The 24,671-nt window shown below is 52.1% G+C and overlaps 1 protein-coding gene across 3 annotated transcripts in view; it reads left to right on the plus strand.

The window, feature by feature from the left end:
* Positions 1 to 24,671, plus strand: part of CCDC88C (coiled-coil domain containing 88C) — a 129,600-nt gene that overhangs the window by 94,221 nt on the left and 10,708 nt on the right. The window contains exons 16-26 of one of the 3 annotated variants that reach the window (XM_079912138.1): positions 159 to 286; positions 1,313 to 1,454; positions 1,857 to 2,045; positions 3,189 to 3,350; positions 4,482 to 4,759; positions 7,837 to 7,980; positions 10,011 to 10,197; positions 11,970 to 12,115; positions 14,543 to 14,632; positions 16,811 to 17,049; positions 22,225 to 22,413. In XM_079912138.1, coding sequence (XP_079768264.1) covers positions 159 to 286; positions 1,313 to 1,454; positions 1,857 to 2,045; positions 3,189 to 3,350; positions 4,482 to 4,759; positions 7,837 to 7,980; positions 10,011 to 10,197; positions 11,970 to 12,115; positions 14,543 to 14,632; positions 16,811 to 17,049; positions 22,225 to 22,413 — 1,894 coding nt within the window. Of the gene's footprint in view, positions 1 to 158; positions 287 to 1,312; positions 1,455 to 1,856; positions 2,046 to 3,188; positions 3,351 to 4,481; positions 4,760 to 7,836; positions 7,981 to 10,010; positions 10,198 to 11,969; positions 12,116 to 14,542; positions 14,633 to 16,810; positions 17,050 to 18,016; positions 22,414 to 24,671 lie in introns of those variants that run through there. The other 2 variants (XM_079912139.1, XM_079912140.1) reach the window with 2 other exon arrangements.

Below are 24,671 nucleotides of genomic sequence, written 5' to 3' on the forward strand. Positions count from 1 at the left end.
TTCACCGTCCCCACAGAACCGCCTGCTTGGCCCTCGAGACACCCAAGCTGGCCATGGCTCGAGAAGGTGGTCGCTCAGCCCTGAGACTGGCCTGCGCCAGGCCCTCCTGCCGTTTCCGCTGGGCTCTTTTCCCACGCTTGTCCTCACTGTCCCCACAGGACCTGGTGCAAGAGAAGCTGAAGAGCCAGCAGCTGAGCAGTGAGCTGGAGGAACTCAGCCAGGAACTGGAGAAGCTTGGCCTCCACAAGGAGCTGCTGCTGCGGGATGACAGCAGCAACGGTGACACGTGAGGACCCCTCCCTGGGTGGCTGCAGGCTTTCTCCGCTCACGCCTGCGTCCCAGCGCCCCCACACCCTGCAGGCTCCGCGCCCCAGCCCCACCCCCAGAGCTCAGTTTACTTTTCACACCCGAGGGCCTGTTGTCACGCGGCACTTTCTATCCAGGGCCTCCTTCCTGGACATTCCGAGGCGGGAGTGGAAGGAGGTTCTTTTGTCCAATGAAAAGGCTTCTGAACTTTTTTCTAGTTAGGCTTTTTTCGAGCAGTTTTAACTTCACAACAAGAGTGAGGAGAAGGTGCAGAGATTTCCTGTAGAGCCCCTGCCCCCGATGTGTACCCTCCCCCACCATCAACACCCCCACCAACACCTCATCATCACCCAGAGTCCACGGTTGACATCGGGGTCATTCTCGGTGTTGCATGTTCTGTGGATTTTGACAAACGTGTGATAACCTGTATCCACCCCTATAGCGTCATACAGGGTATTTTCACTGCCCTAAAAATCATCTGTGTTCCACCTGTTCGTTCCCCTCTCCCTCCACCAGCCCTTTAATTTTTTTAAATTTTAACTCTTGCTGCCTTTGCCAGCAGTGCTTTCCTAAATCATCTCGCTTTTAAAGGAAATCCAACACCTTGGACTTTTGTTGGACTTGTAACCAACGTGATGTCCTTTAGGTGTGGTGAAAAGGCCACACAGATTTACCGCTTACCTAGCACTGTGGTCTTGGATGGATTCCTTAACCTTTCTGAGACTCTGTTTCCCCATCTGTAAAATGGCCATAACAATACATGAAACGACGCCTGGAAAACTATAGCAGTGATGTTTCATTGACGGTGTCCCAGACACATCTATGCCAACAGCCTGGGGAACAGCTCTAGGTGATGGTTTTTGACTCCTGCAGTTCTTCTGGGACACATCTTGCAGCGTGACGCGGAAACCAGCTTAGTGGGGGAGGGGCGTTTTGGCAGCTGGGAGACTGGGAGCTTGTGGGTAGAAGAGGCAGATGAATACTACTGTGTATTTGTATTTTTCAGGAAATACAAGATTTTGCAGAGCATAACTGAATCAGCATTCAAAACAGCACTAGCCAGGAAAGAAGAAAAGATTGTGTTCTTAGAAGCACAGATGGAAGAGAAGGCCAGCCTGACTCACCACCTACAGAACGAGCTCCAGGTGGTAAGAGCAGCCCCCGTAGGGTCAGGCCGTAGGTCCTGGCTGTGAGGTCCCTGCCTCACCTTTCCCAGCCCCTCAGCTGGGTAGCAGAGGGGCGGCCTGGATGCCCGTGTTCTGGAGCAAGTGTCGACGGAGTGGACCCCTGAGGCTCGGGAGGGAGAAGTCTGGCTGCGCTCACGTGGCTATAAAGTCGGGACTGGGTCCCGGCTGCTGCCCGGCAGTCACCTCTGCAGGGAGGGGGCAACGTGCAGGACGGAGGTCCTCCCCGCAAGAGCAAAGGCAGGAGTCTGGCGGGTCCAGTGCCGGGCGAGGGGTCGGGCATGCTGACGGGGGTGGGTTTGGTGCGGGGCCCCGAGCCCGGCCTCTTCCTGCCCCAAGTCTGCTTTCCCGTTCTCGCACCCGCAGTTGAAGAAGGAGTGTGAGATCCTCAGGAAGAGCCAAGAAGAGGGGAAGCAGGTGCAGAACTCTTTCAAACACCCTGTGGGGCCGTTGGTCGAGGGTCACCCGGGGAAGGAGCGCTGGGGGCCCAGCCCCAAGGAGGCCACGATGGAGCTGCTCCGTGTGAAGGACCGGGCCATCGAGCTGGAGCGCAACGTGAGTAGGGAGAGGCCACTGTCGACAGTTCTGCAGACGGAGCAGGAACTCCCATTACCGGGAAGGACCCGGGGTGTCAGAAGCTGTTGAGATTTATCCAGGTCTCGTTGGCCTCTTCTTGAGTTCCCTGGCAAGTCCCGTTTGCTCCTTGCCACTTGAGGTCCCTTCAACCTTTCTGACTGAAGGGGCAGGTCCCCCTTTTCCCCGGGGACTTGCTGTATGCTTCCTGCACTGGGTCTGGGGCATCTCCACCAGCACTGTTTCCGCAGTGATCTGTGTTTCGGTGCTCTTCTGGGGGTCGACAGACCACGGTCCGCCCCCTGTTTTCATAAATAAGGTTTTATTGGCCCACAGACACACCCTTTGCTTACACATCGTGTGGGGCTGCCTTTCCACGGCGACGGCAGGGGTCACTGGTTGAGGTAGAGACCCTATGGCCGGCAAACCCCAAAATAATATTTGCCGTCTGGCCCTTTACAGAGCGAGTTTGTCCACGCACGTCTAAACCCCTGATCTTGTTTGACGTCTCCCAACAGCCTTATGAAGTAGATAGTGACTATTTTCCTTTGACAGATGAGAAAGGTGAGACGGAGTTTAAGAGACCTGACCCTAAGCCCCATGCTGGTCAGGGAGAGCGCAAGACCACACCCCACGCGTCCGGGCCCAGTCGGTGGCGTATCTTGCTTGGCCTTTATCGGTCTCATGGAGCATGAACCGCCTTCTACCCGCTGTCACCCGAGGGGGGTGAGGCTTTAGGGCAGGCTCTGGCTCCCTGTTCTGTGCGAGAAGCTCACAGACATGCATTCTCGGGGTGGTCAACAGAAAACAGAGAAGAGCACAAAAGACAGAAGGGATGAAGCATCTTCAGCTCCAGCTCGCCTTTGCCTCACACTCCTTGCTCAGGTTCTTTGCAGCGTCTCCATCATGTGTATTCGCTTCTCTTGTGAAAGCACGTACAAAAACATTTTTTTCTAATTCTGTTGTCTTTCCAAGAGGGAAAATGTTACTTCTCTCATCCGGTGGATTTTGGCTTTGGCCCCCAAAGGGTTCCACGACTCTGTACCTGCTAACCAGCCGTCCCTGCGGCTGCTTAGCAGGTACAGAGCCGGTGTCTGACTGGTCTCATGCTTCCCCCTTCCCCAGAACGCGGCTCTGCAGGCTGAGAAGCAGCTGCTCAAGGAACAGCTGCAGCACTTGGAGACCCAGAACACGGCCTTCAGCAGTCAGATCCTGACGCTGCAGAAGCAGAGCGCCTTCCTGCAGGAGCACAACACCACGCTCCAGACGCAGACGGCTAAGCTGCAGGTGAGGGCATGGCCGGGCAGCTCTTGGCGGGGGGAGGATGCTCTGTGTCTCCTAGAGACTGGCCCCAGCACTCTGACGACTCCTAATCAGTAAGACAAAGCATGGGAGAGTTTGGTGTTCTGTTTTATTTTTGATAGACTCATTGTAAACCGAGGTTCCTAGCCTCAGGATCTCTGAAGTTGGTTTTCAGTGACTGAACACGGCTGCCCAGGCAAAAAAAAAGTTTATTTCCCTGCTTTTCCCTTGCAGTCTTGTCTGTTTCCCAAAATCTGTTTCTTGAGATGCTGTTAGGAATGACTTGGAAAAGAGGTTCTGGGATCAAATAAGTTTGGTTCGACAGAGTTAAGCACACTTCTTCACTGTAGGACCTGGCAGAGCCTCTTTGAAGCAGATGTGAATTTTTGATCTCTACGAGTGAAGTAAGGTATGAAGTCGCTCCCGGGCTGGTGAGAGCATCTAGCCAAGAGTGTTCTGGACACACGTTTTAGGATGTTGGCTTTTATTTACCATTAATAGATTGTGGGAAAGTAAATGATCGTTCATTGCAGTTTCTGAGAAAGGTGTTTGAAAATATCTAACGTGTGGGTCAGAGACAATGAATAGGAGACTGGCAAAGAGGTTGGGATTCGTTCTGTTAAAACGAGCAAATAGGATGTTGGTTTGTAGTTTTGTTTTTGTTGGGGTTTTTGGTTATGGTTGTCATATCTTTGTCTGGTCTTGATATGAAGGTAATTCTGACCTCAGAATTAGATCGGAAGTGCTCCCTTCTCCTAAATTTCTAATAATTTTGGACGTTGGATGGATGTTCTGTAAGCGTCAGTTAGGTTAAGGTCAAGGTAGGTTGTTCAGGTATTTTGTGTCCTCAGTGATGCTCTATCTTTTAAAAATAGGCTTTTAAAAGTATTCAAAGAGGGTATTATTCAGAGAGAGGACCTTATTTGCCCCAAAAGGTCCCGTCTGCGGAGAGCGGCTCAGGAGTGAAGCGCCCCGCGACAGTCTGTTGATGCCATCTGGCCTCCAGCAGTTCCTTAAGTCCTGGTAGAACTGTCCTTGGTCCCAGCTGCGTCTTGCCTGCACCGATGGTCCCTGTTATCTCAGTGTCAGCCTCCAGCCCCCTCTCCCTCTCGGCAGGTGGAAAATTCCACTCTGGGCTCCCAGAGCGCCTCACTCACCGCGCAGTACGCACTGCTCCAGAACCAGCAGACAGCCAAGGAGAGCGAGCTCGAGAACCTGCAGAAGCAGCAGGAAGAGCTGACGGCCACCTACCAGGCCCTGCTGCAGGACCACGAGCACCTGGGCGCACTCCACGAGCGGCAGTCCGCGGAGTACGAGGCCCTCATCCGCCAGCACAGCTGCCTGAAAACACTGCATCGCAACCTGGAGCTGGAGCACAGGGAGCTCGGGGAGAGGTATGTGCCGGCGGGGCGGGCTCCCCTGGGTTCCTGCCCCCGCCTCTGCTCTGTGCCCCTCGGGTCTCCTCTTGGCCTGCAGCTTCACACTGTCCGGGGCACCAGAACTCTCCAAAAGGGAGGTAAATCAAAGTCACCCTTAGCAATTTGGAGTTAGTGCAGCTGGAGACTGAGTGTCGGTGGGTCTCCAGGTGGAGAAGGGGCGTCGTGGCCAGTCTTGGGTCAGGGAAACCTGTTGTTGGTGTGGGGTCCCTGCTCCCCTAAGGATTTTCTTCTCTCCTCCCTTTTCTCTCCAAACTAAGAATAAGGAGGAAGTTCACTACAGCTGCCAATTTACAATGACACATCTTGCCCTGGCTTCTCAGTTCTTTTCTTGCCTGTCAAGGTCTGGGCTGCGTTTTTTGGGGTTTTTTTTGCGGTACGCGGACCTCTCACTGTTGTGGCCTCTTCCGTTGTGGAGCACAGGCTCCGGATGCGCAGGCTCAGCGGCCATGGCTCACGGGCCCAGCCACTACACGGAATGTGGGATCTTCCCGGACCGGGGCACGAACCTGCGTCCCCTGCATCGGCAGGTGGATTCTTAACCACCGCACCACCAGGGAAGCCCTAATTTTAAGTATATAGAAAGTAAACAGAATGGTAGAGTGAAACCCCTGTATACCCACGACTGGCTTCTGCGTTTATCACTGTTTTGCCACCCTCGTTTCATCTTTACTTCCCGTTCTCCAGCCCCACACCCTTCTTTCCTTGCAGGTAAAATTTACATACCTTGAAATGCACGAGTCTTAGCTTTGCACTCTTGACAAATCGGGGTCCTGGGTCTTGTGTGCATTCGGTCAACCAGCATCACCTGAGCTCCTGCCCGGGCAGATCCTTGATTGTTCCAGGCCGCTGGGCAGGGGCTGCAGGACCCAGAATCTGGGAGCAGGTGTGGTGTGCACATGGCTCTAATACAGGAGAGAGAGGCCCTCAAACACTTGGCACGGGTGGCTGGGTGGGTGAGGAAGAGAAACTGTCCTTGTCCTGTGCTTGTGAGGCGGCCCTGCGGCCAGCGTTCTCCTTGACTCGGCCTCAAGATGCTAAGTGGAGCTGAAGTGCAGGGCGTTTCATCACAGACCCGGGGGGTCGTTGGGCCAGCAGAGCCTCACGAGGGCATCTGAGGATGCTGTGGGCACGGGGTGATGGCGTTCATTTATCCTCTCACCGGGTGCTTCCTTTCTGCCTCCGTCTGGAGTCCTCCACCCCTTTGATCCACGCGGATCGCCGTCCTTCAGGGGCTGCTAGCCCAAATGAGCATCTTCTGCTTCCTCCTGCACCCATCCTGGGTGCATGCGACACTTAGTAAACACCTACTGTGTACGGGGTGCTGTGTCTAGCTGTGGTAGGAGAGGCATCCAGTTGACTAATGACGTGGAGTGAGAAGTGTTCGCTCCGCTCTAAAGCTAGCACGGCGCCCAGCACTCCCCAGGCACTCAGGTGTCCTGTTATGTGTTATAATAACATCTCATGATATCCTTCATGTCTACTCAGCAGGAGAAGGTTTTTGCAGGTGGAATTTGGACTGGTTCTGAAGGAAGAGTTCATTGTTGCTTTCCCTGTAATTCTTTGCTCAGTACAGCACAGAACCAGTGTGTTACCCAGTACTTTGTTGGACAGAGGCTGGAGGCCCCTTGGGTCTGTCTGCAGCAGGGCTACACGTTCAGGAGTCTGGGTACCTGGAATACAGGGATGATGGCTCTACATTCATTTCGTTTGACACTTAAATCAGACGCTCACTCATTCGTTCTCTTAACAGATACTGAGCACTGTGCCTCGTACTGGGACTCGGTGGTGAGCCAGACTCGCCCGGGTTCTGTTCTGCAGTGGCGTAGTTTACTAACGGTCAGAGAGATGCTTGATCAGTGAGCTTTTCCAAGACGTTACAGCAGGGAAGCGGGAAGCGGGGACCTTGATGGTCAGCCGGAGGCCCTAAGTTGTCAGACCTTGGATGACTTTTCCCAGAATCGTTAATCTGGATGCGAAAGGTCACCCCTGAGAGCCAGGCAGAGCCCCACGCCCAGAACCACGTTGGGGATCCTCTGCTCTGAAGCTAAAGGCCACACATGTCTGTAAACAGCTGCCTGAGCAGGCTTCTGAGCTTGACTCCCACACAAGCACAAGTCTGGGTTCCAGTCAGATGGTGCGAGTACAGCTGCGCAGGGACAGGCGGGGTCAGGGTAGAGGTCTGGAGACGAAGGCTGGAAGCCCCCTGGACTTGGGGGCTCTTGAGTCATCGTGAGCTTGGAAGGTTCCAGCAGGTGGGAGGAACAGCCTGGGCTTATCTGGGACTCTGTCCTTGTGCTCTGCTGTCCTCCAGAGATAGCTGTGCAGTACCCCACACAGAGAGACAGAGGAGAAAATACAAAGAGGAAAATAAAAGGGCGGGAAGGAGGGGTGTGTGTGTGTGTGTGTGCGCGCGCGCACGCGCGTGTCCCCCGGCAGCTGCCTGGGCCCCCCAGGCAAGCCTCTGCCCCCCACTCGAGGTCTGGCAAGAGCAGGAGGGGCTCCCGAGGGAGAGGAGGGCTCACCCCGTCCCCAGTGAGCAGGGATTTGCTGTGAGATTAGCTGTCATGTGCAGTGGAATTCAGCTGTCTATTCCGTGGTTTCTTCTAGATCAGTTTGTGTTGAGTGAACGCCCTGTTAAGTCATTTGCACTCCCTGAGAGGAGGGTGTGGGGTTCAGAGGACGTTGTCTTGGCGTTCCCCGGGGGCCAAGGGAGGAAGGCTGCTGTGACAGGGAATCGAGGGGGCCGCGGGGGCATGTCGGGTGGGAGGACGAGGCCTCTGGCCCTGGGGCTGGAGGGGACCCCGAGCCTTCCCGCCCAGGCGCTGCTCGCACCCCCGGTGCCCTCCCAGCCATCTCCCTCCAATTCCCTGCCATGCAGCCTTGCCCCTGCCCGCCCCCCTCAGCTCTGCAGAGAGAAACCGCCAGACGAGCCCCGCTTTCTCTGTGGAGGCTTCGCGGTCTCCCAGGGTGTCCGTCGCCCGTGGGCAAAGAAGGCCCGGGACGGGCTGCCAGCGGTGTGTCCCCTCCCCCAGGCACGGCGACATGCTGAAGCGCAGGGCGGAGCTGGATGAGCTGGAGAAGGTTTTGAATGCCGAGAGGGAGGCTCTGCAGCAGGAGCAGAGGACGAGCGCCGCGGTCGCGAGCGAGAACCAGAGGCTGCAGGAGGAGCTGGACAGGTAAACGCCGGGGCCCAGGGGGCCCACCTTCCCGCGGGCGGCAGCAGCTGACTCACTCTGCTCCCGCTGAGCGGAGGTCAGCCTGCCAGTACAGCCCCTGTCATGCTAACAGCTGGATGGTGGCGAGGTCAAAGGGGTGGTGCTGGGATGGAAGGGCCAGTGTGGTACCCAGGGATAGCGCGTCGCCCAAGCCGGTGGCTCTCACCTCCTGCCCTGAGATGCCGATTGGTTGCGTCAGCCACGGGTACATTCGTCATCTAATGGGTTCCCTGTTTGTGAATTCACCTCCTTGCTGACATTGATCTCTAAGCCTCGAATCAGCGTTCGTGGAGCTATCATGGACATTTGGGTGGCGAGACATTTGGGGTCACCTGATGCACACATTTCCAACAGAAGAGGAGCAAGGCATTCGACCCCTGCAGCTCATTCTGCAAACGAGCATCCTTTTTTTTTTTTTTTTTGCGGTACGCGGGCCTCTCACTGTTGTGGCCTCTCCTGTTGCGGAGCACAGGCTCCAGACATGCAGGCTTAGCGGCCATGGCTCACGGGCCCAGCTGCTCCGCGACACGTGGGATCTTCCTGGACCGGGGCACGAACCCGTGTCCCCTGCATCGGCAGGCGGACTCTTAACCACTGCGCCACCAAGGAAGCCCACGAGCGTCCTTTCTGTGGCCTGTTAAGTGCCATGGTTTTCGTGTTTTTGTGCTTTTGGGTGAGGATTTCGCTGTTTAAAATGGCCCACGAGCAGAATGCTGTCTCGTGTTCCTAAGTGCAAGGCTGTGATGTACATTATGGAGAATATGTGTGAGTGAGGTAGATAAGCTTCCTTCAGGCATGAGTTACAGTGCTTTTGGCTGTGAGTACATCACATAAGGTGTCTTTAAACAGAAACCACGTAAAACGAGGTATGTCTTGATCAGCTGACAAAATTGTGTGACCAGACTCACAGGAACCCACCTGTGTGTTTCCCCCAAGAGCTAATTTAGTGTCTCAGGGACCTTATAGAATGTTACTACCAAGAGTAACGAGAATCTACAGAATTACTATCCTTTTTTTTTTTAAACAGATGAAGAAACAGGCTGAGATTGAATGCCTTGTTCAGAGTGGACGCTTGTAGTCAATGGCAGAGTCAGGATTTGAAGCAGGTCTTGTCTCTGGCATGGCCATGGGTACTGCCTCCTCCCCACCTCTTTGCGTTCATGTGTACCAGGGGCTACAGACTCCAGTGCCAGGCAGGTCAGGCACATGGGTGAAGAGTGCCAGTGGTAGACTGGACATGAGTGACACGGAGAATATACACTAACAGGTGTCAGCTGGGAGGAAGGCCTGGGGCCACCAGATTGTCCCCTGGTTTATGCTTTTTCTCTTAAGAGAAGCTGGACATTGGGATGTTGATGTGAAACTTTCAGAATTTTAAATGTTGACCCACTAATTCATTTAAAAAACACTGTAGCCAAACAAGACACATCTGTGTCTAAATTGAGGCCATGAGCCCCTGGTACTTTGAGCTTTCTGTTACAAATCTTCCCCCCGAGAAAGCCCAGTTGGATAATAGTTATTATGATGGTGCTAATCTTAGTGGATTTACATCATACCCCAGCATCTCATATTTTATCTCGGGAGTTAAAATGAGAAAGGGGCTTGGAATTGAGAAGAAGAGCTGGGCATAGACAAAGAGTTTTAGAGCAGAAATGTCTGGTTCCGTATTCAGAAAGAAAGCTTTTAACAACAGAACCTTTTTGTCCAAGTAGGCAGATATGCCAAAGCTCTGAAAACATAAGAGGTCATAACAGTGATGCTCTGTTGAAGTGGGTGTCCGCGCCTGCCTGTTCCGTCCCCCCAGTGCAAGGTGGGGACACCAGGGGTACCTTCATAGAAGCCCGAAGAATCCAGTTTGAAAGCCTCTGATTTTGTTCAGCTCCCTCACTGTGAGGCCCAGGGAGGTTGTGGTTCGGTCTAAGGTTGCACAGCTGTGACAGGGCCCGGGAGCACCCTTCAGGCCTCAGCCCTGTGGCTCTCCACCCCGCCAGGGTCAGCTTCCTGCACCACCAGCTGAAGGGGGAGCACGAGGAGCTGCACAGCCACACCAAGGAGCTGAAGACCTCGCTGAACAGCTCGCAGCTGGAGCTGAGCCGCTGGCAGGCCCGGTTCGACGAGCTGAAGGAACAGCACCAGAGCATGGACATCTCTCTGACCAAGCTGGACACCCACTGCGAGGTGGGGCCTGGGGCTGGGCGGGGTCTTGGGACACCGGGACGAGTCCCCCTGGGGTGACAGCCTTGGGCTCAGAGGGGTTGCCATGGGTCCTTCTTGGCGTCTGTGCTCCAAGACTGTGTGAAGGTGGTACAGAGGCCGGGAGGAGACCAGAGGCGTTTGAAAGGGGGACAGGCACCACGACTGGTAGGGATGCATTAGAAAACACCTTTGCATCTGACCTTTGCTTTCTGAGAAGGGTCAGAGCAGGCGCACGGAAACAGCTGAGTACTGTTTTATCTCTGTCCTCTTGGCTGTGTCCACACGGTTTTTCCGTTTCCTTGCATGTAGCAGCTGCACTGTTCTAGAGGAAGGTCACAGATTTTCTTCTGTGCTTGGGTTTGGCTGACTGGCTCCTCGAGATGGAACCTGCACACAAATCCCCCGGTTGCAAAAGGGGCAGAGCTCTGCCTTCTGGTGCACTAGGTTGGAAAGTACCTTCTTAAGCAGCAGACCCCGCTCAGATGAAATTGTAAGCAGACCCCGGGACAAGTAAGACAGGCAAAGTGGATGGCATAGGGCAGAGCAGCTGGGTCCCGTCCCAGCTCCAGGGCAGCCAAGACCGTGGACACAGCTCCTCTTGCCCTTTGTTTGTTGAAAAACACTCTGGGTAGCCTTTTCCTTTGAGCTCACGGGGCGCCACAGATGAGAAAGCAGAGGCCAGGGTTCTGGGATGCCCAAAGGCCCCTCTGGGCTGGGGCCTGTGGAGGAGGTGGGGGCCAGGACACAGGCAGACACTGGCTGAGGGAGCCCCGTCATCATAGGCTGTGCCTCACAGGGCCCTGCTTTAGGATTTCCGAGGGGACCTCAGGCCAGGGCCTGCAGTAGGAGGTTGCCACCCAGTCTGTGTGAAGCCAAAGCTTGTCGTTTTCCTGCTACACCAACCATGATAAATGTATTCTAGACAAGAGTTGGCCATCCTCAGCCCAAAACTAAAATCCAGCCCCCAAACCTGTTTCCATACGGCCGTGAACTGAGAATGACCTTTACATTTTATAATGGTTGAGAAAGTGAAAAAAAAATGTTTTGTGGCAAGTGCAAGTGGTAAACACTTAAATGTCAGTGTCCATAAGTCAAGTTGTATTGCAACGCGGTCACACCTGTGCATTTACATATTGTCTCTGGCTGCTTTCCTGCTGTAACAGCACAGTTGAGTGGCTGCGACAGAGACCACCGTCCGGCCTGGAAAGCCTAAAATATTTGCTACCTGGCTCTTTACGGGAGAAGTGTGCCGACCCTCGTCTAGGACGGAGCTGGCCGCTAGAAATGATAGTGTAGCCACCAGATGTAATTTAAAATTTTCTAGTAGCCACAGTAAAGAAGTGAAAGGAAACAGGTGGGATTAATTCTAAGTAATATATTTTGTTCAGCCAGTATATCTAAAATGTCATTTCCACATGTAACCACAAAAAGCTCATTAACGAGCTCTTTCACATCTTTTTTTTTTTTAGTTAAGTCTTTAGGATCCGCTGTATCCGCCCTTGTGGCTCTCCTCATCATGGACTAGCTGTGCTTTAAGTGGTCCGCGGCCACGCGTTGCCCGCGGCTGTCGGATTGGACAGCGTAGCTGCCAAGGGAAGAGGCCGTTTGGGTCCTTTCAAGTTGTCACGAGTGCAGATAGTACTGAGATGGACATCTTGGCGCAGATGGCCTTTGCCTTCTTTTGGAAGCTAGATTCCCAGCAGCAGACTGACGGGGTCACACAGTATTTAAGACGTTGTTGGTCTGTGTTTTAGCTGCTCTCCCGCCTCAAGGGGAACTTGGAGGAAGAAAACCATCACCTCTTGAGCCAGATCCAGCTGTTGAGCCAGCAGAACCAAATGCTTCTAGAACAGAACTTGGAGAACAAGGAACAGTACCACGAGGAACAGAAGCAGTACATGTAAGGGGCCCGGGTGGGGGACGCCTGTCGACACGGGGGTCCTGGCTTCTCTGGCCAAGACCTGCCCCGCTCTGGGCAGGAACAGCCCTGGAGCCTGTTCTTAACAGCCTGTCCTTCTCTCTGTTTCCCTGGAGTGTTTCTGGGTTTCTGCAGTGGTGGTGGTTGGCTTTCATTTGCTTTTTAAAGGCTCTGCCCACCGCCAGAAGCTTCTTAGTCTGCTTTTGGAATTAAGTGCACTTCTAAAAATACAGCTGTGCCAGCAAGAGAAGTATCTCAGGGAAAGAATTCACGTGGGAGGCTGAGCGCAGGTGCCACACCCAACCTCCTTCTGTCGCCTGTGGCTGTGTCCCCTGATCGTCTGGTGCGGTGGGTCCCCCGTGTGCCACGGTGTTTGTTTATGTGGGCTTTGCTGTGGCCCCTGCTGTGGTAACCAGGGACCTAGTGGGGGTGATGGGATGTGGGCATACCAGACAGCGGTTGAGGAGCTTCACGGAGAAGTGGGAAGAAGAGCTGGGGTTCTGCTGCCGACACAGGATGGGCCGAAGGCAGGGCAGACAGGGGACATGAAGGTGGAGCACGGCAGGGCTCTGGGTGCAGGGACCGTGCGGGAGCCACAGCGGAGGAGGCTGCCGCGCCTGGCTAACGAGTCGGGATTCATTGGGAAGTGTTTAAAGGGTGCTGGTCTCGCAGGGCCTAGGAAGCTGCCAGAGATGAGGTCAAGAGGAAGAGCCTGGCACTGAGAACCTTGTGGTTTGCAAGTGAAACGATCCAGGACGCATCCGTGGGTCCAGGGGCTTTCCACCGCTCTGCCGTGGTGGTTGAACTGTCCTTGCTCGCGGGTGGGAATGGCTGGCCAGCGTAGGGAAGGCAAGAGGAGACAGGCTGCAGGGGGACATGGTCAGAGGCGGCTCGCCATCTACCAGGAGATGGTTTGCCTTGCAAACCGCACTGTAATTTGGGGATAGAAATGACCGTTGCCTGAAGTTGGCCCTCTGTAATCCAGCTGATAATAATTTCCAGCGGACACTGGGCGGTTGCTCACTAGAAGAGTAGGCGCCCAGACCCCAGGGGGATGATGGGATGACAGTTGTGCAATAGAGAGCGTCTGCAGAGGGCCAGGAGTTGGCAGGCTTCCCAGAGGCTGCTCTGAGCGGAGCACTGTGCTGGGGGCCGAGAGGGGCACGGGACCTGCTCTCTGAGTTTGTGCGCATCTCTGGGGCGGACCCAGCCGCGAAAGCACTCCGAGCTTAAGGCGGGGCAGCACGGCCGTGAGGACACGATAACAGATCACAGACATCGAGTCAAGGAGGCTGGGAGCCGCGAGGGGTTGGGGCTTGGGGGTCGGGGCCCAGTGGTTCGCAAAGCTGCCACTTTTCGTGATGTACCCCCTTTGTGGGGAGCTCCTGGGAAAGCCCCCAGCTTGGGTGGAAGCTTGGCAGCTTGACAGAAAGAAGCCTGAGCAGAAAGTTGCCTCTGGCCAGAGGCCTCATTTTCCAGTGAGGAAGCCGAGGGTCCGAGCTGTAAAGACAGCACAGGTGGTGAGAGGCCGGAAGGGACGGGAGTTGGTGGCCCTGTGGGCACTGTTGTATGGAGTCCACCTGCCTGACTCCCTGAGATAAAACAAAAGCACCCCCTTCGTATCAGGAAGGCCAGAACTTCCCTCCCAGGAAGCAGAGGTGCCCTCTGGCAGCCCAGGGTTCGAGAGGTGTCTCTTTGGTCTCTTGTGTGTTTTTGAAAATACAAACTGGTTTCCAGCATTTACAAGTCAGGAGCTTCTGCTTCACAGTCTGAGTTTCTGGCTGCTCTGAAAAGTGGGAAGGTCTACGTGCCACCCCAGGCAGCGATCTGCTGCGGTGGCCCAGTTGTGGCCCAGTCCCCACCACACCCTCTGGTTTTTCCAGGCCCGCTCTGTTCCTTATCTTCTCTCTGGACCCTAAAGTCTTCTGAGTTTGTTCCCATGGAAGTTTTCTCAGAAACCCAGCATTGGAATGGGTCCAGGTCAGAGGTCTGAATTTGCTGAAATGACTTTTTCAACCTTGATGCCCACCCAACTCCCTAAGGGCAGACCTCTCCCACCACCAAGGTACTGTTGATGTGCACGCCAGCAGCTGGCCTCGGGTCTGACCCTGGGGTGTCCCACACCCTGAATGGCCTGGCCAGAGAATCCTTGCTTCTGAGCTTGGGTTGTCAGACGGTTCTGGGTTTGCTCCCTTGAGTTCACTCACAGCTAGATCCTGGGTGCTTCAGCAGGCCTCTGCAAGGCGTTAGGGCTTCTGGACCTATGTCAGATGCTTCCGTTCGCATATTCCCAACTCAGCGACTGTGAGCACTGTGATGTCCGCTGGGCCAGGTCCCAGGCCGAGCTGGTGAGTAAGTTCGTTTGTTTTATTTAAAACTGGCTTGATTGTCTTTTCCCTCTCTCCACAGAGACAAGTTAAATGCCTTACGAAGACATAAGGAAAAACTGGAAGAAAAAATCATGGATCAGTACAAGTTCTATGATCCTGCTCCAAAGAAGTGAGTTGATTTAAGTTTCAGGGACTTGAACACAGAACAGAAAACCTTCCTTGTTCACACTCAGGGTGAAACTTTTTGTAGGGCCTGTGTCTTCCACAGTGACAGGTCGCCCGTGTGCACATCAGAAAGATTTTAGAATTTCTTGCAGCCCCATCCTCATGCTTGTCCGGTGAGGGGTGGCAAATGCCGGCTGACCCTGACGAGACACAGGCTTAATTGAGCCACAGCCCTTTTAATGGGGCAGAGTCAGTGGTTTGGGAGCCGTTAAAGCGGGATGGAAGGGTTGCCTTGTCGGCCTCTTCTCAGGATTTAACGGGGTGCAGAAAACCATGTTTCTGTTTAGGGAAGGAACCTTGGATAGGACACCAGGCCCAGCACTCACAGTCTTCAAACAGGGGCACCTTTTGGCCGTATACAGATTTCTCTGGATTCACTGAACCCCAGGGCGGCTTCACAGACATGTCCGCTTCTCCAGAGGGCAGTGGGTTTCAGGGCTGGCTCCATCCCCCAAGACTGCCAGCCTTGTCCAGCACGGCTCCCCCCAGGAGTCCGCCCTGCACGTGGTCCTGTCCCAGCCCAGCCTCAAAGTCAGGATCGCTGTACACCCCTCAAGGCCTCTCTGTTGAAATCACACAACCACAGAATTTCAGAACCTCAGTCTCAGCCTTCTCTTTGACAGATGGAGCAGTTGAGGCCCAGACGAGGAAACGGAGGGATTTGTGTAAACACAGTGCAGTTCAGTTCAGAGCAGGAGTAGAACTCGGGTGTGGTTCTCTCTTTTTTTGTTGTTTTTTTTTTTCCGGTACGCGGGCCTCTCACTGCCGTGGCCTCTCCCGTTGCGGAGCACAGGCTCCGGACGCGCAGGCTCAGCGGCCATGGCTCACGGGCCCAGCCGCTCCTCGGCATGTGGGATCTTCCCGGACCGGGGCACGAACCCGTGTCCCCTGCATCGGCAGGCGGACTCTCAACCACTGCGCCACCAGGGAAGCCCCTGTGGTTCTCTTTTTGTAACAGCAGAAGCCTCCATTTCCCGTTAGCTGCAGCTTCGTCACTTCCTCATTAAATTGCCTGTTTTTACTTCACACAGCGCCCTCTTCCCTGCCCTCTGCCACCTCACCCGGATTCCTCGGTGCCAGGAGTGGTCAAGGAATGCCAGCTTATTACGCTTACCGTGAACTTTAGCAGAGGATGAGGAGGAGTGTGACGCTGAAAAGGGCATTTTGGCAGAAAAATGGCCATCTACTAGATCATCAGCAGAGCACTTCCTTCCTTCCCAGAGATAATCAAGAGTTAATAGATCACATTAGCAGAGCATGACTTCCTCCCCAGAGATAATCAAGAGTTAATAGATCACATTAGCAGAGCATGACTTCCTCCCCAGAGATAATCAAGAGTTAATAGATCACATCAGCAGAGCACGACTTCCTCCCCAGAGATAATCAAGATCTAATAGATCACATTAGCAGAGCACGACTTCCTCCCCAGAGATAATCAAGAGTTAATAGATCACATTAGCAGAGCACGACTTCCTCCCCAGAGATAATCAAGAGTTAATAGATCACATAAGCAGAGCACGACTTCCTCCCCAGAGATAATCAAGAGTTAATAGATCACATTAGCAGAGCACGACTTCCTCCCCAGAGATAATCAGGATCTACTAGATCACATTAGCAGAGCACGACTTCCTCCCCAGAGATAATCAGGATCTACTAGATCACATTAGCAGAGCACGACTTCCTCCCCAGAGATAATCAAGAATTAATAGATCACATTAGCAGAGCATGACTTCCTCCCCAGAGACAATCAGGATCTACTAGATCACATTAGCAGAGCATGACTTCCTTCCCAGAGATAATCAAGAGTTAATAGATCACATTAGCAGAGCACGACTTCCTTCCCAGAGATAATCAAGAGTTAATGGGCGTACTCGATGTTCTGTTCTCCCAAGAGACTAGTGTGAACTCCTGACCCGATACATGCTTCTAACTATCCCCGAGCGCATGCGTGACCGAGAATTCTGCTCTGCCTCCTGAGCCCCAAATACAGTGGTCATGGTGGTGGTTACTGGCCAGCTTCCCAGGCTGGTGATGGGAATCCCAGCCCACATTAGGGCACCCAGTAACCTGCTGGAGGGGGCAGTGAGGGTTGATTGTGTCCTAAAAATCTACTCCTAACTAGGAAAAACCACTGGATTGGAGCCAAAGCTTTAGTCAAACTCATCAAACCAAAGAAAGAGGGTTCCAGAGAACGATTGAAGTCAACTACAGACAGTCCTCCCCGGCAGCTGGAGTCCCCAGACCCAACCTCGCCATCCACTTCTCAGCCGCTCAGATCCCAGCCGGAGAACCCCGAGGCCACCCCCTCGGGCTCAAGCTGTGCAGAAGAGCGTGACATCCACAAAGGGACCCTGGGAAAAGGTAGGCGGGCTGACCTGGCTGCAGGGGGTGGTCTAAGGGACCCTCTCACTGGACCGGGTAGAGGGAGACGGCGTGTGGCTGTGCACACCTGTGTGTGTAAGAGCATGAAGGGGATGTGCTGTGTACACGCACATCTGCCTCCATAGGTGTGTTAATAACCAAGAAAATACAAACCCATGTCGAGCGAGAAGCATCGCTAATCCTGTAGATGGTGGGAGGGACTCAAACCAAAGCTGGTAACCACGCAGGCACCAGAGGCAAGCTCAGTTGCATGTGTTTGGGGGTTTCCTTGTACGTGTCAGAGTTGTAGAGTAGACTATTTCTGTAGGGAGATCTCCGGCACATTTAACAGGCAGCGTGCACATGTGCGATCTTTTGCAAGCCCACGTGTGACTCCAGTCTTTTTAGCACTTGGATAGGCAGCCAGGTTTTCTTCTCCAGCCTGACCCGGTCTTCAGTCTTACCAGCCAGGGGCCCGGCTTACCTTTCCATGAGGGCTGCCATTTGGAGTTTGCCAGGGGTTCTGAAATGGGTTCCTAGTTGAATGTGCTTTATTCTGTCAAACTCTAAGAGGCTATCAATTATAAACTGCCCAATTACTTTATATAACACTGGCAATCAAATGATGCAGTGCTTTACCACTTAGAAGTTTTATTGTACTCTTGTTGAAGAGCTCTTCTAAAAGACTTAATTCGACAGATTTTTGTGTACACACATAAAAGGAAAATATGAGTAAAATATATCGGTCACGGCAGTGACAGTTCTGTCACAGTTCCATCTGGCCCCAGTGGTGACTCTAAGACACTGTGGAAGCTGCATCCTGATTTCAGTGATGTTAAGATGGGGCGGTGGGGGTGGGGATGTGCATCTTAGAATCGATTAAGCACAGCAGTTACTTCAAACAAGGTTAAATTTCCAAATTTACTTTTAAATATCATTCCATGGATTATTTATGCCAAAACTGCAGCCTGAATATTGGAATCTTTATGAAAGACACCAGGACTTTCTGAAGATCAGGCCTATGCCTGAGGCCCACACACTGTCGGGGGTGGCGGCTGCCATTCTAGCACTAAGGGCCTGTGACAAGCCACCCTCTGAGCGCGACACGTGCACAAGCCTTTCAGGAGGCCACATTCACCACTTCAGGTACTGCTGTGTCACTTTCAAATGCACAAAAGAAAATGCATTCACGCACACATTGTCTGGGGACTAAGGCTTGCACTCCCGTTCTTTACAGGAGGTCCGATGAGGTAAAAGGCTCTTGTGCAGATAAATGATAACGAAGCTTAACATTGGTTTTTATCTAGAGGGGATCTGTGGCCCCAGGTTTGCATTGTGACTGTTTAAATGTTTTGACATCTGTCACCTCAATTTGTAATCAAGTTGACTTAATTAACTATAACCAGCCTAACTGAGTCAGGAAAACTTTCAGAGGAAAAGAAATGCTCGTGCCCATCCATGAACGAGCAAGTCAGTGACGATCATCAGTAACAGCTGCCGTGCACCGGGTGCTTTCTTTGGGCTCAGCACCTTGTCGGCTAATTTACTTTATCTGCCTCGGGTTTAGTCCTAACTACCCCGTGAGGTAGGCATGATGAATCATCCCCTTTTCAGAGCTTAGAAAGTGAGGCTTGACAGGTGAAACACCTGCTGACATAGTAAGTGGCAGAACTTGGATTCAAACAGAGGTCTGTCAACCCTGGAGCCTGAGCTCTTCACCAACAAGGGCACTGCCTGCAGTTAAAGCTGAACCAACAGGCTGCCTAACCAGGGGCCCCGGCAGAGCCATGGGCCCCAGCATCACATAAAGTCGGTCCCTTATCCTGTGGTGTGAGCATTGGCCACCAGGTGGTGCCACAGAGGAAGAAATAATGGAGGTTCTGGTACCAAATTTAACTCTAAATCAGAAATTGGATATACTGGTTGTTTCTGTATGACATGTTCAAAAAGTTAGACCAGTTGTCTCCTCTGATAAGACTCTGTGATTTAAAGGTCATGAATTAGAAGATGCATAGGAGATCTAAAAGCATATAATAATTCTTGGTGTTGAGGGCTTTGGGGTATGAAAAAGAGGTACTTTCATTATTTTTAAACTCATCCTGCCAAAAGAGGTTATTTCAGATATACAAGACTTATTAGTGGATACTTCAGGTAGACCATTTCATTACAGCAGGCCAGAAACGTACTGTGTAGCACGTGAGCCAGATTGTCAGGGAGTCAGTCATTAAAATGGATGAGTAAGAGAAGCCGCGGCTCCTAAATTAATAAACATTCTTATTTAATAATTTCACACTTTGAAATTGAAAAATTGTCTAAGCCCTTCGGCTCCTCGAGCGATACGTAATTCTCTTCACGTGCTGAGTAAGTAAAGTGTTGGCACTAAGATGCCACTCAATTAATTAAATTGAGGCAGAGCATAAGTGACTCACTGAGTCCTGATTCCGGTCTTGTCGTGGCTATTGTTTCCATCTTTCCTGGGCTGGACAGGATACTGATTTCCTAAGTACGTTGAGCTAATTTAGAGTCATTTGTTATTATTCATTTCATTTATTTCTTGTGTTTTTTTTTTTTTTTTTTTCCTTCCTCTCGGGTTATCCTGGGGATAACGATTTAGCAACTCAGCGCAGAGAGAGTTCCTTTTTGAGAAGCAAAAGCAAAGACAAAGACAAGTCTCCAGGGGCCCACCCGGCTCTCTCGGCTCTCTCTAAACACCTGCAGTTCTGGTCTTCCTCTGACAACCCCATCCTCTCCTAACGAGCCCCTCCCTTTTTCCGAGATTGGAGATTTCTCATCCTTTTCCTTTACCATGTGTCTTCATCGTGTATCCTTCTTCATTTCTGAAATTCAAACAAACGAAAACAAAACAAAAAAAAACAGTACCTAAAGGCCAGATGACCTATAGCGGACCCCTCCTCCTGACCCCAGTTCCAAGCCAAACTTAAAGTAGCCAGCGTGGATTCTGAGTTCAAAAGAGAAGATGAGTTGTCACACCCTCTGCACCGTTTCTCCAGTACAGCACAGCTGTAGGGGAGCCTCGGGACATCTATGCACAGGTCCTTTGGCCAGGATGGCCGTGCTGAGTAAGTCCAGGGGCCGTGTGCTGCCCCCCTTCTCTCGCACCTGCAGGCTTTTGTCACGCCCGCGTGTAAGGCAGAGCTGGTCTGTTGTCGCTATGCTTCCTAAAATGTACGGTCTCTGTCAAGTGAGTTTTTTTTAAGACTTACCTTTAAGCATCTAAATTTAAAACCGCTGCCCTTTTGTCCTCTTTCTTTGTCAGAGCCCTGAATTGTTGGCTTTTGCCAATAAGGTCCTTTTTAGAGGTGCTCTATGTTTTGAAGGATTTTATTGTGCTCCATTCAAGCGTTTTGAATAATTGCATCGATGTTGCCCAGCCAGAGTTCAGTCCAGAATGAAGTTTTATGACTGTACTGTCGTTCTCTGACACCTTGGATGCTGAAGTTAAAACAGCAGTGGACAGAAAGAACATCACGCCAATCACACCCAGAGCGGGGGAAAGGCTGGTCGATAGAGGCCTTTAGCTACTGCCGTTTTTTCTGTCTGCCGTCATCGTTGTACCATCTTCATGATTTTGGCCACATCTTTACATCACCTATGTGGTTACTTACATATTTTCCCTTGAATTGACTCACCGTTTCCACTTAAATTTATCCTAAAAGGAAAGATTATTACCTGTATTGTAAATGGAAAACCAGTACCATAAAAATAAGGTAACTATAGGGCTTCCCTGGTGGCAGAGTGGTTGAGAGTCAGCCTGCCGATGCAGGGGACACGGGTTCATGTCCCGGTCCGGGAGGATCCCGCGTGCCGCGGAGCGGCTGGGCCCGTGGGCCGTGGCCGCTGAGCCTGCACGTCCGGAGCCTGTGCTCCGCGGCAGGAGAGGCCCAGCGGTGAGAGGCCCGCGTACTGCAAAAAATAATAATAATAATAACAAGGTAACTATAAAAAATAAATACATACGTATTAAAATGCTGAAGTCGGCTGATGTTGCAATGACTTTGTCTCACGCACCCTGCCTTGGGAACCCTGGGCTGCTGAGGTCCTGGCCTTCCAGGCCTGTCCTCCAAGCATGCTGCTGGAATGGTGCTGTTTCTCTGCTGTTCATGCTAACTGTGTGGTCATCTCCGCCTCCCCCTCTGCTCCTCATTTTAACCTCACCTGTTGGATGTCTGTCCCGTCCATCCCGCCAGACTTGAGTCTTGCTTCTCATCAAGGTTATCTTTCAAAGTCCAAATTTTACGTTGATTTCAAGTCATAAGACTTAGGCACTTAAAACTTCACAGTGAGTCCAGACTTGGAGTGGCCAAGGGGCAGACAGAGTCAGGTCCGTGGAAGAGGCTGGAGGGGAGCCGAGATCCTGACACAGTGGTTGTGGCTCTATGTCTGCAGCCTTGGGGGTGCCTAAAGTGAGACATTATGCAAAACAGCCCCGTCTTAATGCCAGCAGGAACTCCAACTGCATTAAGTTTTGTCTTATTTTTGGAGAGCCCATCCCCTTTCTTATTACTAGATAGTTGGAGGGGTTTTTTTTTTAATGTTTTTATATAGGATTTTATTTAACTTTGACAAGAGTATGTCTTCATGGTAGAAAATTTAGAGACTGCAGAAAAGCATAAGATACAAGGTAAAAATCCTTCTTGTAGTCAGTCTCACCATACAGAGATTAAAGTCTTCTTACCCTATTGTTAAGGTGACAGTGAATTTTTTTCGCAGATTATAAGTGAAGCCAGTTGGCAATTGCGTGTCCTGGACCTTCAGGGCCTCAGCCTCAGATCCGAGTGATCCTGAGCAGACGTCGGCAGGATCTTTTTAAATCAGGGATTTGAGTTACATACAGTGCTATGCAGCAGGTGTGCTCTATAGTTAGTATGTTGGACTTTCACCAATATTTTGTTTGTCCTCTTGAGTTTTTCCTTTTTTTCCTCCCAGCCAAAATTTCAGGGCTCACGGTTTGGCCCGTCATTGGAGGTGGGCCCTCCGACACAGGCCTGTAGCCAGGGCCCTCCTGTTTAAGCCACAGCCCGGGAGGTGGGCAGCTCAGCTTTTGTACCTGTGGTCCGTGTGCCCTGCCACCCCTGCTTCTAGGCCTCCGTGTGGCAGCCCGGCCTGAGCACAGGATTCTGCAGCCCCGTTTCTCAGTATCCTTCTCTGCCCCAGGTCCTGGGGACCTAAAGCCAAAGCGAGGGTCCCCGCACAGAGACAGCCTTGACCGCAAGGATGCCTCTGCTGACCCAGCCATGAAGCCCTGGCCCGTGGAGCCGGGCCCCCGGCCCTGTTCGTCCTCAGCCATCACTACAACCCCTTCCAGCTCCACCCCCATCTCACGGCACCCAGGCCGCGCCAAAGGTGAGTCGTGGGCCCCTCACCTTGTCCAGAAACGAGAGGGCCGAGCATCTGGGGCTCAGGTTCCTTCTTAAAGACCCCAGGCTCTCAGGGCCAGGAGGGGTCTCAGGCTGAGAGGTGGAGAGCAGAGTGGGCTGGCTCTGGTGTCACACAGACACGGGTTCAGGCCTCAGCCCTGCCTGCCAGCTGGGTGGGTGACTCTGGACAGACAGCTTCACCCTCTAGAGGCCTGATCCCAAGCCACTGGTGGGTAAGCCCCGGGACCCTCTCTCACCACCACCGTGCAGGCCTTGGTGGTACCAAGCAGCTCCAGAAGGGAGGCCCAAGTTTGGGCGAAAAGCAGGCAGCCTCCCTCAGCCCAACTTGGTAGAAGTCTGGAGGTTTATTCTCTACGGAGGATACACAAGAGGGTCTCTGAACTGGAGGTCGGTTAGTAAAGGGGAAGGCACGTTTCCCAAATGAAAAACAAGGAGGTTGCAGGGAAGGCTTTACACACTGAAGGTCTCCCAGGTTGCCAGTAGCCATGTGTGTTCACATCTTTAGATGTGAGATTAAAACATTCTCCCAGTCATGTGATCAGCTTAAGGAATTCCCAGTTGAATGTCCCCATCAGATCTGGCCAGGTGAGGCCCACGGATACCTGAGGAGAGCCTCCAGTACCAGAGACCAAAACCAGTGTGAGAGGCAACAGAGTAAACAGAAGCACAGACATGAAAGCTTTACGATGTCCGTCATTAATATAGTCAGAGATGAGCCAAGCCATTGCACCCATGAAACAAGAATGGGATGCCGCCAGAAGAGCAGTCGGGTGGATGGAGCGGGCGCTGGGAAATTTAAAGTATGCCGACAGAGAGGAAGCAGGAAGCTTCAAAGCAAAAAAGACATTCCGCTGATCATTTAGCGATCTGAAACCATCCAAAGAAACAGCTGAAGGAACTGAAAGTGATTGCCTCTGGGGTGTTAGAAATTGGAGAACAAGCAGTGGTGGTGATTCTTCATGATAATACCACCCTCTTGGCTCTTGAAACCAGAGACTTTCACAACCTTGGTTTGACAAGCAAAGCAAAGACAGGGTCCCTGTCCTCATCCCAGTTGCTTACAAGTAGGAAGCCCCGCTGGGGAGAAGGTGAGTTGGGTGGGCACAGGGCAGCCGGACAGTCTCCCCACTGCTGGCCAGACACTGCAGGCGCAGTCACTTACTGTTGGATGTCAGTGGAGCCGTGCCATGTGCTGTCTGGAACAGGCATGCTCTGAGCCCAGCGTGGCAAGGGTATCTGTTGTCCACAGTCATCAGTCTCCCCTGGTTTCCTGGGCCCTGGGGTACAGAGGCCCTGCCTGGTCTTGGGAAAGAGCTGGGAACACCATCTCCCCTCAGTGTACCAGTGGTCTGTGTGGCTCAAGGTCCAGCCCTCCAGGCTAACCCTGGGCTGTCTCAGTCTGGACCCCCATCCCTGAACCAGAGCCCAAGCCTGGAAACATCACTGGCCGGTCACACGTCCGCTGAGCGTGCATGAGGGTCCATCAACCCTGCAACCCCAGCGCTGCCCGTGGCGATTCCCTGGCAGCCCAGTTCTCACACTCTGGGTAGTCATCGCCAGTGGGCATGTAACCGTCTTCGAAATGGAACACCCCGCCCCCACTCCCTGCCCTTAGAATCAGCATTTCTTCAAGTAAATCTAGTTCCTTTTAGAGCAGAATTTAATAATCAAGATCTGGACACTACAGTGTTGTCATTACTTTTAGACCCTTTCAGTAAAGAAAGGACACATAGATACTATGAGTTCATATCAATATTTCAAATTCCAATTTAATATTACAGAGATTTTTTAATTTCATATGCGTGTGTCCTTTTCTTACACAGAAGTCATGTCTTGAAAAATCTACTTACTTTTCCTGAAAATATGCAGTAATGGTAAAAAAAAATTATATTATTAACAATAAAATTACTAAGTGATGTTTGTTTTCTGGTAGTTCTTTTAGTTCTGTGATTATATCTCACTAAGGATGCACAGAGTTTTATATTCAAAATTCACTGGAATTTTTTTCTCTAGGTGATTATGTTAGCAGTTTGATATACAGTAAGGTTCATTTGTTTCTGTTTTCAGTGTTAGAGTTTTTTCTTTTTAAATTAATCCTGTTTTTTAATACATAAAATATTTATGTAATTTAAAGCTAAATTAGGTAGGAAGGCATGCTTAGATTTGAGTCTCACATCTCTCCCTTTCCCCTCCATTCCATTCCAGAATCAGCCTGTGGATAAC

The sequence above is a fragment of the Stenella coeruleoalba genome (assembly GCF_951394435.1).
Source record: "Stenella coeruleoalba genome assembly, chromosome: 2".
NCBI lineage: Eukaryota > Metazoa > Chordata > Mammalia > Artiodactyla > Delphinidae > Stenella > Stenella coeruleoalba.